At 29.6% G+C, this 15196-nt stretch overlaps 1 protein-coding gene across 1 annotated transcript; it reads left to right on the forward strand.

The window, feature by feature from the left end:
- Window positions 1-962: 962 nt before the first annotated feature.
- Window positions 963-14007, forward strand: LOC111616122 (multidrug resistance-associated protein 4-like; the record flags this gene model as incomplete). The annotated part of the gene is made up of 6 exons (XM_023357549.1): window positions 963-1068; window positions 1148-1366; window positions 3279-3368; window positions 6344-6507; window positions 13304-13429; window positions 13689-14007. Coding segments are annotated over 6 exons (1009 nt in total), but the record flags the coding sequence as incomplete, so codon positions are not given.
- Window positions 14008-15196: the final 1189 nt, after the last annotated feature.

The following is a 15196-nucleotide window of genomic DNA, read 5'->3' on the forward strand; positions in this document are numbered from 1 at the left end:
CTTTCTTATCCATTTCACAAAAAATTATACAAAAAATAATTTTAAAAAGGTAAGTACAAAAATTTTACAATTGTCTGAGCACTAAACAAAACTAGAAAGACAGTAAACAGCTGATAACTTTACTAAACGCCCCTAAGCCCCAATACACAGAAATATGTTTCTTCCATAATGTTCTAAATTATTTAATAAATTATTATAATTATTAATTTAGATAAGAGATAGCGCATAGCGTCTGCCTCTAGCATAAAAATACTTAGTATCTAATCATTAATAATAGCGGATTTATAGCTCGATTGTTTAAAGCGATCGTTTGGTTGAACTGATAACTTGAATGTACACTTGTTGGGATAGTTTCAACTCTCTCTCTTCATCGTTATATCATTCCTTGATCTTTATAAACAAAAACGATTTTTATTTCATATGCCTAACCGAAGCGGTAATCGTTATTTTATATATATAATACCTAGTTAAAGTAGAGAATGTTAGACTATTATACACTTTAACGACCTGTTTAGGTATTCTATGAAATAGCTAGATATTCTATACAATAACGGATTATATACTTTAACGGTAACACAAACACATATATATATATATATATGACTATGCTAAGTTAAGATTACATCCATCTTGTGAAATGTAGCAACGTTGCACAGCCTCACTTTTCAAATCTGTTTTGGTTGTTCCTTGCTGTCTTTAGCACACTACATGTGTCCAAACACATTTTGATTTTAAGATTACTAGCAATTTGATTTGAAGATTACTAAATTGATAACTGATTATTAATTCACATACTTAATACTAACAAGTACTGGATTAATAAACTCTTACTGTATTTTCATAAAGAAATAATAGTATTAAATGCGCTATAAATAACTTATAAATTTACAAAAAGTTGAAATATTAATTTAAAATATTGTTTTCATTTACTCGTATTACGTTTCATTGCAATTTGTTTTTAGAGAGTGGAACAAAGAACTACAGAAAAGAAATCCAAACGTACTAAAAGCTGTATTACGATTCGTTGGATGGATATTCTTAGCATTAATTTTACTTACATTGATTCAGGTACTTGACAATTGATTAGCTTATATGATAATCATATATTAAAATCATTTAAATAACTGATATTTATGTACATTTGCAGGACACAGCACTAGTTGTGGGCCAAGCACACTTATTAGGATTAACAGTACACTATTTTGACAATAAGTTGGAATGGAATGAATACAATATTTACTTAACCGTTGCCGGATTTTTTGGCGTGACTGCAATTTATTTCTTTACATATAATACTAATTTAATTATGACAGAATTTATTGGAATGAAATTAAAGATAGCTTTTTGCACGATTATATACAGAAAAGTGAGTATGAAATATAATTTACTATGAATATATTATTATATTTATATTTATATTTTTCAGAAAGTGTATTGAAAAATATGAGGATTGAACAAATTAACATTAATGAATGAAAGTTGTTTGCATATGCAGAAATCGATGGCTTTATTTTTACCTTTTATAATAATATCTAAAAATGAAAAATAATTTGGGAATAAATGAAATTTTTGTCTCTATATATAAACGTTTTCAAATGAAAGATTTTCTGTCTGGTTAAATTTTTTACAAAAAATTAAGATTCGTTGTTAATTTATTTACACACTACACTCATACGGTGTTTTATGTTCTCATTATAGAATTAGATTTAATTATCATGGATACAAAATGTTTAATTCACTCATGTGTTATTTTTATTTTTGTTTCACAAGCACGATTAGTGCAGTCAATCAGACACTAGACATCTTTTCATCCTTTACTTATTCTTTTTTGGTTGATACGCGTTTCGGTCTCACAATGCCCCTCACCAGTCAACTATTTTTAAAATGTACACTGTTATCATATAGCATTAAATTGTTAAGATAACACATATAATTACAAGGAACATATCTTCTGTTCTGTATTTTACATTATCCAATTTTGAGTGATGTTTAAACATAATTTCTTAGAATGAATGTATGCATGATTACAGATTTTTCCCTTTCTTTTCATTTTGCCATTTAATAAATTATATTAAGTTACGACATAGTATTAAGCATACAAATTAACATTTCAAATGACATACCTGCTGTATTCTTTTTAAGACGATTAAAAACTTGTAAATTATTAAAACACTTTTTATTAAAATTTCAACAATGCACATTTAGTTTAAACATTTCGGGAGGTTTTAAAAACCTTCAGAATTTTCATGTTAAGTGCATAATTATAGATATTTTAATAAGATTCGCCATTGTCAATGACTATGATAAACTACTGTGACATTATAATAAGAATATTGGTGGGCTGCTGTAATAGAAATGGCCTTGCTTATGAGAATTTACGTATGTGCAATTATTTATGTGACTTGATTGGATTTGCCTGGATGTCTTTACTGCAATGTGGTAAAACTTATTCTGTAGTTGTTGGAGACATACAAATCATGACAATAACAAAAACAACAGAATGAGCCCTTCAGGTATCTGTGCTGGCTCCTTACAAAATCCAAGAGTACATAAAAAATTACTGTTTGAAAAATTAAACTTCACCCAAGCCCAATGCTACTTTAGTTACTTTACAGCCATTTGAACATTGATATGTTTATTTTTTCACGTTTTTGAAAAAAATTTGGCAAGTTTATATGTTTACCTTTTTGTTTTGGATCCACAATAATTTTATACCGTTAGATAGTAGGTAAAATATAGAAATTTAAGATATAATCATAGTTTTTAATGACATGTCCAATTTTTCACAATTTAGGAGAAAATAGTAGTGTGTTTGAAATTCCACGCACTTCATGGAAAGCATTTTGTCACAAAAGCAAAGAAGGGTTAAGGTTATTCAACTTAAAACAGTTTAAAAGGAGTCAAAAGAGTTTAATAGTGTAAAATTTTTCAGAACAAATTTATGATTTATTTTTTGATATTAATAATATACTGTCTCTCTATTGATATGCAAATTCCTTACATTATTTAATTTCGCAATACAGTATATTATATACTATGCATAATAATATCCCACTAAAGTAAAAATATATTTTTATATGTAATATAATAACCCCAAAATTCAAAAAATTAATATTTAACTCTTAATTTCATATTAATTCAAATAATAATTACACATATTAAAACAGAAAATTTATTCCATTTCTTTGTGTAAAAACCTTGTGAAAACTTAATTTCTTATTGGAACATATTATTAGTTTTAAGGAATATTTATTTATTATATATACAATTTTTTATAGGCAATGAAATTAAATCCTTCATCTCTAGAAAAATCGAATGTTGGGCAAATGGTAAATCTTATAGTAAATGATGTCAGCAAATTTCAAAATGTAAGTTGAAGTTATTATGAATATAAATTGTAATTAATTAATACACATAACGTATTAATATTTTTATGTGGCGTAATAGTTAAATAAGGACAAAAATATTATCTTGTACACGTAATTCAATCACAGGTATATGCGTTTTCTTCAAAATTTCTGTTTTATTTTCTTACAATTCTAATTGAAATTAATTCGAGTAGATAATTATAAATTGGAATAAAGAGTGGTTACAAAGTCAATCTGTCATACAAATATAATAAACATGAAAGTACATTTTTCATGTTGCTGATCAGCCGCTGTGTTCATTGTAATGGCACATGCGCTTCAGCAGGTTAACACATCTGATTTACATTTTGGTAGGCAGGCGTGTTTTGCATGTAACAACGAAATGGGTTTTTAACATTCGCAATGGTCCACTGCATCCACAACAGTAGTTACGTAATTTTTTTCAGTGCAAAGTTTTTAGTTTTTTATTTCAAAGTGGAAAATAAACATGGCGGAAGAGCCAACAAAATTTATTTAAGTTACAATATGCATTATTTCCTCGAATCAAGTGAGCGTTACTTTTTGTGAGCATTTTCTTTATATAGTAGTGAATGTCAGTTTTTTATAGATAAGAGTACATTACATTGAATACATAATAATGAAAAAGAACAAAATTAGATTCTATAAAACATTAGTTTTTCACTAAGCAATTGTTGTTTTTGTATTCGAAGTAAATGTTTTGTAAGAAATGATTCTAACACTTTCAACAAAATATTTTGTATGAAACAAACAAAATGTTCATACCTGCCGTGTTGACAAGTTAATAAGTCAATAGTATAAAATAATTAAACTTGAAAAACAATATTATATATATATGTATAGCTTTATGCACTTTGATATCACCTCGGTCTATTGGACCCATAACACAATAAGTGCAACTCCAATTCACATCAGTTCAGGGTTAATCTGAAACTTTTAAAACATGTGTTGTGTGGAATTATCGATAATGCCCGATAAGCAGATATTTTGAAATTTTTACGAAATTTAATAAATTATAAGCAATTCGATCTTTGCAGACACTGCTGAATATTTTCTACTGCGAAAGCTGAGATACGTTTCAATCAGTTCGAGTGCACTCTTTACTCGCCTTAATGATTCAGTTTATTGCTCTACTTCGATAATTTTGAAAAATCTGCATACAAATTGATATGCTAGAAAATCGCATTATTATCTGCTATTACCGGTTTTTCCTTTTTTTCGGCTACGTTTTATAAGAATCTTTACAATTGGCAATTTATTATGTCATATTAAAACTGAGAAAAAATACAGTAGAGCGTCGTTTATCCGAATCAATTGGGGACTGGGGTTGTTCGGATAACTTATTTTTCGGATAACCAATTATGTACGAAAAATATATTAATTTATCCCGTGTTGAAATTTTTCTCCGTTGCGTGTCGCTTCGCGTTGAATTTTCGTCAATGTTAAGCCTAACGAAGACTATTGTATCGTTAAAAATTATTGCTTTATTTTGTACAAACAAAATAAATATATTGAAATATATAAAAACAATAAAAAATTATACTTCAGAAGTTAATTTAGTATCAAAAACGTAAAATATTTGAGTAGCCGAAGACATTGCCAAAGATTACAGCGCCACAGCACTGGCGAAAATGTAAATTTGTCGACTGGAATTCCTTCGGATAACCGACGTTTCGGATAACCGACCTTCGGATAAACGACGCTCTAATGTATAGAGTAGTTTATAACACTAGATGAAAATATTTGTAATACTATATTATGATTTTCAACTGTGTTACTAATAAATAACTATTTTCTTGTTTATTATGGATTTTGCCAGAAACTACAATACAAACAATAAGATTTGGACAGAAAGAATCTGTGCTTTAAGTATCCATTAAAGAAAAATCTCTGAGAATTTTGATCTATTAAACGAAGCAAATAGTCAAAGGGCAATTTGAAATTAACATTTATTAACTTTGTATTCATGGGATCATTTATGAATTGTTGTAGTAATTGATAACTTCTATAAAAATTCGTTCATTGGGATTGTTTTTCATAAAAAACAAACTATTGGTATTGGTATTCTTGGTGGTATTGAAGCATATTTCAATGCATGATATATAGTGAATTAAGTAGTAATATCGATCTTAAAAGAAGAAAAATGTTTCGTTTAATTACATATTGTTCAAACAGAGAAATTTATCTAACTGTATCGTTTGTCAATGAATTTTTACGAAATATCTATGATTCTTCAGATTTTTATTTAAATATTTTATTAGATATTAAATGCGTAAATCATGAAGAGAGTGTGTCACAAAATGCTAAATTTTATTACAGTTACTGTTGTCAACGTTGCTTTGAAGTAGTTGTCATCAGTCATTTATTTGTTAGATTTGAATAATTTCGTTTATTTCTATCACTTATGTCAATATTCTCGGTAAATTCTCACTCAATAATTTGTGTTAGCTCCTAATTTGTGCTTATCATTTGAAAGAAATCTAAAATTTATTGTTTTGTTGTAAAAAAGTAGTTTTAAAAAAATATTTTTCAGTGTAGAATAAAAAATAATGCAGGTTCGTAAATATTTGCAAGCTTTTTACTCATTTATAAAACAGTAGTATGCCCCATTTAATATTCATGCTGATAAAACAGTGTTTTTAAACAATTCAAAACAATGCAGCAGCCTGCCTGGATACAAAATGTACAGCAATACTTTTCACATTCAAAACCCTTATAAATTACAGTACTGAAAAGTTTGACTAATCTATCAACGTAGTTTTGGTTTTTAGTTTTGGTAACAATGGTTTTGTAGTTGTCAAATTAACGAAATCCTCTAAAAAAGTAGACTACTTCATGCAAACTTAACATGTTTATCGTATATTCTATAATTTCGATAATAATTACACTGAAATTTATATTAATAGTGATCGAAATACTAGTATTTTGTATAAAACTAATATTATTATTTATTACAGAATAATTACGGCATTCCATATTTATTTACAAATCCTTTTTTCATCATCACTACGATAGCACTTTTATGGCAATATTACGGATGGACTATTTTAGTAGGATTCATAGCCATATTTCTCTACATTCCTACGCAATTTGCTTTGAGTAAATTATATTCAAAACTAAGGTAATTATTATTGTAAATTCTATAAGTGTGATAAACTATAAATAAAGTAAAGAAATAATGCATAACATAGTTATCATTAATGAAGATGAAATACAGATGTTTAATAAGTTTAAAATTTCATACATTAGTCGAAATCTATAGACTTACGGCTGATGTTGGAAATGACGGGATGATCGAAGGCATTAACCTTCTTTGCACGAGTATTGTTAGCATCACATCTTAGTAATTGTGACTAATGCATTTCTTTGGTAATGGTGTTTGTTTATTGTATCTTATAAAGCTTATAATTTCGCCTACGACATCATGTAATTTTCCGAATTTTTGGTGAACTGTGCACGATTTTTTGGATTGCTTCATTTAGTGTAGAGAAGATTCCTGTCTTATCGATCAGCAAAAAGTTTCATGTTTTTTGTAATGTTTTGAGCAATCATTATTTTTGAATTTAGGTAATCGATTTTTTATCACTGCATTTTTATATTACATAAAAAGTTGAAAATAAAATGAAAGTTGCCAGATCAAACATAGTTATTCGATCAGTTTTAAAGAATACTTTCTTCTGCGTACAATTAAATAAAAAACACTCGATCCGTTTGAAAGAAGGGATTTTTTCTTTATATATTTCTTAAAACAATTGAAGGTTCATGGATATTCACACTACGGAATGGGGACGTGTCTATTCAATTTTTTCCGTGAAAATATTTCACAATTCTTACAACGAATGTCATAGATAATAATTTCTACTTTTATTTTAAACAAACCAGATAACAATTGACAAAAATGTGTGATAGTTTGTAATAAAGTGAAATTTGATACCGAATATTTATTTTTTGCTTTTTTGGAGCAAATTACAGCAAGGAAAAACGTAAAACATGCATTTTTTTAATCCCAGTTATTTTATACTGTGCAGTTTTAGATACAGTAAGAGACTGTCATGCAGTCGAGAAAAACTAATTATGAAAATAAATATCTGTGAGAAGCCGGAGATCAAAAAGGTGTTGACCTCTTATTGGCACAGATAGGTGAGATCCGCTGACTAGGTCAGTGGATGGATTTAAGTTAGTATGTTGTTAGGATAGTGATATCCCCTCAACGTCAGGATGCTGGCACCAGCCAAGATAATTAATTTATTAATGTCGCTTAGGACGCAACATTAAAATATAGCCTTCTCTTAAAAACACACTACTTTTTTCTAAGAGGAGGACTATTGGTTATGAGTGGAGAGATCGTGGATCAGTCAATAGGCATCCATCTTAAATAACCATTAATATCCAAGTTAACAGTTAATTAACTAATTTATTGAGTAAATATAATATAATGGATTACAAATGGATTAGACTGTATAGGTTACAAATAAACAATTACATTATCCAAAAGTATCTAATGCTAATGACTATGGCATTTTAAATTCTTAACTCTATTCGTTCCGAGAGAGAGTTTACATGAAATCTGATATTATACCTCTTTTAAGGTTTGACAATCTTCGGTAGGCGGCGATAATTTTGAGGTAAATGCAGGATAGACACACAGACTAAAATAACTAGGGAAACTGACGATGACCGCGCCGATCAAAGTTGCAATACTTTTTCATTCTAATTTTTCTGCAATCGTGGGTTATTATTTCGACCATTTGGCAGGATGTTTAGATGAGTCGTGCAGGCCAGAAGTCTTGTCATCGGTAATGACAAGATTTCTGGCTCAGGAAGTGGACGGCGAAAAAGGAAGTTCCATTTCCTTGTTCACATCGAATTTTATCGTCAAAAAGTGGAAAAAGTCATTTTTAACATCGAAATATTACATCGAAAATTGATTTAAAAATAATTCAATTCCTAGATTCGGATTCTCACATATCCATGTCCATCGCTTAAAATATACTACGTAAAACCTAAACATTTTTTAGATTGTTAATACAGATTGTTAAATTTCTTATTCGAGAATTATAGCAATCGAAAAAATTATGCGTGGATCACCAAAAATTTAGCAATGTCCGACATCGACCCGTATGAATAACAACGAAGAAAATGTAAATAAGATAACGCAGAAGTAAAAGCAAATGCATCGAGCACAAGATAGAAGCAAAAGCCTTTCCTCTGCTTGATATGAATAATGATTATCTTATACTTCCGAGATAATGCTTTTGGTAAACGAGTAAAAGGTTCTCGATGTGCATATTATGACACGTTAATCTCGTCTCAATGTTCTATTTTATTTGCTGTTTTCAATTCGTATTATTTGTACGCATGTTGCCCTTTGTTACATAGTGTAGATATCCAACTAAGTAGTAAACATGCATCTGGTATTACAGGTAGCTTGTATGTTTAATGTGGGTTTTCCATTTCGATTAATGTACTCATAACCATAAAGTCTAGGTTTTTCTATCCCTATGTGAGTGCAATCAATCACAAGAATCGCAGTTGGAAAACAGGATTTATTTTTCCATAACTGTTCATAACAGAATGATCTGTTTTAGGAAATTTTATCTAACGATCAGCCTGAGCTATTATTTTCTTCATAACATTAAGGACAGTTCGTGACATTGACATACACCATACATTCTTCTATTCCTTTGTGGTATCTAGGATAAGTTAAATATCTTAAACATATTTTCATTTTTTGTAAAGAAGTTACTACTACGTTAATCATTCGTCACTGCTATAAGTTTGTGTGTCAACCATTCAACACTTTCTTCTTCAAACGTAAACAATACCTTAAAATCAATGACTTGTGGAGAGAAACGAAGTTTATATTTAACCTTCCTTAGATTCTCTACTTCAGCCATGGTTAATTAAACATTAACATAAAATTAACATAGATAAAAGTAACAGTAAATCAAATTTCTTGCAGTTGAGTGTACTATACGTTTAAATAGATGCGTATTCTGAAAAATATGCTTATCAATTAAATAAATGCTTACTGTTATTCATACAGAATACTTATTACTAAAGAAAAACTTTCATTCGAAAACATTTGATTCATGCTGAAAAGTGTAAGATTTTGCTTTTATTTTTATTCATACGGCTAAAAGGATTTTCTTTAAATTTTACAAGAATACAGTAATGCATGTTTTTATTCATATCGTTCATACTATTCAACACGCAAACTACATGCTTCATTACTCTTGTGTAAGGAGAACGTCTAGTTAGCTTAAGTTAATTAAAGCATACAAACTGCAATGTTTTATTAACCCAAAAATATCTCTTACTTCCTTTCCAAATGCATCAATACAACCTTATTGTATTGCTCTATTGGAAAAATTATTCCTTTAAGATTCATCTTGTGAAATCTCATTGCATTAATTTTATTGTTTTATGTGATATACCATTAGTTTAGAAAATTAATTACCAAGATTCACAAATCAATATCACCAGAAATATTATGGCCAGTCTCAAAATTTGTGATTGATTGTTTAATTAAAATTCTTTTCTAAACCAGAAATGATATGATGAATGAAATAAGTGAACAAGAAATATTTTGAATTTTAAAAATATATATCAAATTCTTAAATTTCTAGATTAATAACGAAAATTTATCATTACATGAAAAATGACATTACGCTTGGCGACTGAATAATGTAGTATCAAAGTAGTTAGGTAAAAAAGGAAAATTTTAAATACAGCCGGGATCCCGTTAGAGAAACCTTAGTCGAAATCCTTTTAGTCATTTACCTCTGTGGTAAATGACTAAAAGGATTTCGACAGACATAAGATAATCATTATTTATAGTAAACAGAGGAAATGCTTTTGCTTCTACTTTTGCTCGAAGCACTTTCTTTTATTTCTACTTTATGCTTTTCCTTTTGCATTTCCTTCTTTTTTATTCATAAGGGCCAATATAAAATATAGTATTTTTGTAAAGATATATTTATTTCATATTTTTATTCTGTCCATTGCATAATGTATGCATTGCTGAAATAAGGTACTCTCGTGCAATTTTCCTGTATATTTGATGTAAAACATTAGTCTCGTGGTGACTATGTGGTGCCAGCATATTTTCTTTTCTGTTGGAAAACAGGTGCCCAATATGAAACATGCACTGTGTCAGTTTTAAAAGAGGAAAAGTTAGAAAAATACTAAATTTTCTTCAGATTTCTAAAAATAGTTCTTAAAAACTTGATGTTGTGGAAATGTTCTTTGGGATTTCAGATATGTTGTGAAATTAATTGAGAGGTAGACTAAGTGTAAAAATGATGAATGATGCAATTTATTTATAGTAATTCAACCCACTTTAAACCAAAAAGAAAGCATTTGTTTACAGAGTCCTAAAACAATTAGCGGTTTATTGACATTACCAGCAGTGTAGAGCTGGGTCAACATTAGGGAATTCGATCCCGGTCCTTATTTCTAATCCCGGGATTTCGGGATTATACTTAGTCAATCCCGCGATCCCGGGATTATTTCGGTATTGAGGGTTAATAAAAAATAAGAAACTCTTACAGAAATCAAATCAAAATTTAGACAAAAATCAACATATTTTACAGTATACACCTAGCTAATTTAATCACTCTAACTAATCAGACTCAGAGTCAGACTAACCAGACTTAAAATCACTCAGTCTTCATGTTAAATTTATTCTTTTTTAAGCATCACTGAGATCTCTTTAAACTCACATAAATTGAAAAAACCTTTATGTAACAAACTATGCAAATAAACGTTGAAAATTAACAAAAATCTCTCTTAACATCGACTAAATAGACTACTTTCATATAGCAACCTAGTAAGTAGGTAGTAAGATAAGTTTCTTAGCAAAAAGTATTTAAAAATAATATTAATCAGTCACATTTTTCTTAAATATAAAGAAAACTAATCTAATAGGAACATTCTAATTTGAATTGCGAAAATATGATCTGAGAAATAACAACGCATCCTGTGTCTCATCACCAAGTCTGCTTCTCAATTTGTTGCACATATATGCAGCTGCTGAGAAAACGCGTTTAGGTTTGATGGAAGTTGGAGGAATCGTTAGTAAATACTTATAAGCCCGTTCTAGTTATAGCTTCGAGGACACGGGGAGGTTGGAAGAAAACAGTCCGGTCGACACAGATCGGGATTGTAGGAGTAAAGGCTACAATCCCGATTGTTTCGATCATTGTAAGCATGCCTTTCTAAAAATAAACACGTTAATTTTGTAAATTCGGTCTCTGTGTGAGTCTCTCAGCATCCAGCAAACCACTACTCCCAAACGTAAAAAGACTTTCTCGCATCATCCTGACAGATCACGGGCAAGGCGGGGGTCGTAACCTTTTCACCTAAGGTCGACCCCCCTAAGCGAGAGGCGTCGGGTCTATATTAACCACACTGGCAAAACAAGATGGCTGACACATTGACAGGTAAAACGCACTGAGTAGTGCTCTCGACTGCGCCAGAAAATCGATTGGCGCCCGCGAAAATTCAAAAATACAAAAATGAAGTATATTGCCAAGTAACCCAGTGAGAACTGCTTGCCTATCATTTTAGTTCAAAATACAAGAAGTTTTATTCCAAGCAAGCATCGCAAGCCCGCTAGGTTAATTTCTGCTGCTTGCTTGAAAGAAAATTTCTCATATTTTATATTAAAATGATAGGCAAGCAATTCTGTTAAAAGCACTGGCACTGAACGTTTCGCTTCATGCAGTCTATTTTGCAACTTTTTTAAAATGATGTCAATCCCGAAAATCTCGGGATTAGGAAAACTTAATCCCGAAAATTTCGGGACTGAAAAGTGGTCGGGATCCCGGGATCCCGATTTTCGAGATCCCGGGATCAAATCCTCTAGTCAACATATTTCCTGCTAAAAAAAGTTAATATTTTTATCTTGATTTTTAGATCTGAGAAGTTTCTGTAATCACAAACAAATACTATTCCACAGTGTAAAACAGGAAACATTTTCTAGCGGTTGAAGTTTGATATGTATATTATTTATTTTGAGATGAATCTACAGAAAAATAAATACAAATAAGGTATATTCACCAGTTCATCAATACTTTATAAAATATCAGAATTGAATGATATAATTGTAGATGTTGATTGTCTTCCAATAATCTTACAATTTTATAATACTGTAAATTACTTCAATCTGTGACACCAAATGTGACTACTACGTTCATAAAGAGGGACAAACTTAAGTAGATGTAAGTTGTATATTCGTAATTTTTTATTTATTTATTCACTTCTTTAAATGTATAATGTTTCAGAACATCGGGGTTTGCAGAAAAATGGGACGGAGGAATTTCACACAACTTTATTTTTTTCTTACGTTATGCATAGCACCTGAGAATGTTAGTACTAAATTTTATTTCTATGCACTCAATAACCATTTCGTTTCATATTACATGGCAAAATAATGCTGGATTTATTATTATGTAGTATCACATTCTTATAAAATTAAACTTATAGTTCAACAATGTAAATAATTATTGACTTATTGGTACAAACTTATTTTGAAAACAGCATGATTATAGATCAGTGATAGCTGATTCTGCTAAGTTAATTCTAGAAGCACTTACTTATCAGTGAACATTCGTAAGAACTATAGGCCTTAATTTGTTTATAGTAATTCATTATTATAACCACTAAAACAGAATCGTTTACTTCATTCCTTCCGGAATTATTTTGCACCAATAGAATAATTTCTACAGCACATGGTTTAAAAATTTTACTGAATGTTTACAAAATGTTCAATAAAAAAAGTAAAGTTAGTAACTGAAATTAAAAAAATGGTAACTATATAAAATTAATTCATAAATTTTTCGAAAGTAATTTTATATTGGCCTATTTTTCCAAGACTATATATTTATATTTAAGATTTAATTTCATAATAATAGATTAAAAGCAGCTGAATTGGGAGACGAAAGATTAAACCTGTTGAACGAGATGATTGCTGATATGAGATTAATTAAAATGTACACCTGGGAATTGCCATATGCTGCATTAATTGAGAAAATTAGAGAGTAAGTTGATTTAAATATAGTAAAAGCTGTCTAAAACTAAACATGAATAAAACAAAATACTTGTCTAAACAAAAATGTTGCTTAAAACGAAGCATTTTTCTATGTTAAATTAACTGTTCAAGATGGAAACCGATCAACGGAAAAGGTTTGTGCAATTCTGGTTTACACTGATTTTACTGTACTTTTGCCATGCTGTTTTTCTTTTAATAAATATTTTCAAATTTTTACGCTGATTTTAGTTAATTGTTTATATTTGCAGGAAAGAAATGAAAAAAATTCGGAAGTTTTTATATGCTAGGGGAATATCATTCATAATGGCATATCCTATATCGAAATTATTTACTTCTCTCACATATCTTGCATTTTTCTTAAATGGAGGACAACTAAATGCCCAAATTGTATTTGTCACTATGACTGTTTCTATGTATATCTTCGTTAGCACTGTTAATTTGTTTACACATGCAATAAATTATACTGTAGAAGTTTTGGTTTCGTTGAAGAGACTTCAGGTAACGAACAGTTTAAAAAATTGTTGTTTTCAAGGTTTATTACTAAAATATTAATTTAGAAATTATTCAAAAATATTAATATGTAATAATTTTTTTATAAATTTTATTAAATTAGTTTTTCATTTCCTCAGTCATAGCCACTAAGACTTTTTTTTTTGTTATACCCATCGTGAGTTTTGATAGACCCACGATTGGAATGGCAGGTGGTTACGGATGAGGCTAAACATTTTAGAGACAAAGACCCCGTTGTAATCATTCTGGGGTTTTCAAATTGATCTGACTGAATTTACAAAGTAATGGAGGGTCATGGACCAACCCAGCAATTATGCCATTCCGTGCAAGATAGTTATTTGCCGCCTCTTTTAAATACAGGCATAGTGTAATTTCGAATTATTTTAATCGAACCTCATACACTTAATTACTTTATTATTTTCAAAAAGTAAAAGAATCGATCATCTGCAATTAAGAATATTTTATTATTTTTATTTTCTTCAGCCAATTTTTCCACCTATAACAATCTGCCTTCCTGGGCATCTTGCCGACCTCTGTATGGGCTTCCGATAGTGACACTTTAATTTAATTATCCATAAGGAGGAAGGGTTCAAAATGTCCTTAATAACACTAACAATGAATATTACACCAAGAACAATTTTAGTAAAATTTAGCACAGACTAGTTATTAGAGATGATAATGCAATTCTCTGATCTATTTCATTCTATGGGTCATTTCATTCTATGGATCTATTCCATTCTATGGGTGATATTTTAAACTCTAACGACGCTTGATAATAGACATCTTTCTCTCTGAATAACAATGATTTATGAATTTCATGAGTGATGCAATATCATGGCCTGGTAAACGGACATTCTATTTAACTTCTCCTGCTGATCCTCTTTTTCTTGGGCATATTAGAACCTGTATGACTGAACTAATGTCTTACTGCTTCTGATATATTTATAATATAAACTAATGCAATATANTCGAACAAAACATTCGAAATAGAAAGCCACTTTCAACCACTTTCAGCCTCATATCTCCCGCACCCTTATAGCTATCGAGACGCAACCACCCCTATGCACGAGTGGAGACTTGGGGCTACTACCACATACAAACACCATTCACGTGCGATGTGTAGTTTTTGCGGAAAAGTGAAATATAGTGACATACATACACGTCCATTTATATATATATAGATATAATATTTACGTTATTATAAATTAATTTATGGTATGTTATTTCTAATTTATAACAGATAAGA

Source organism: Centruroides sculpturatus, unplaced genomic scaffold, assembly GCF_000671375.1.
Source record: "Centruroides sculpturatus isolate CEXI.00-Female unplaced genomic scaffold, Cexi_2.0 scaffold2835, whole genome shotgun sequence".
In the NCBI taxonomy this organism is placed as follows: domain Eukaryota; kingdom Metazoa; phylum Arthropoda; class Arachnida; order Scorpiones; family Buthidae; genus Centruroides; species Centruroides sculpturatus.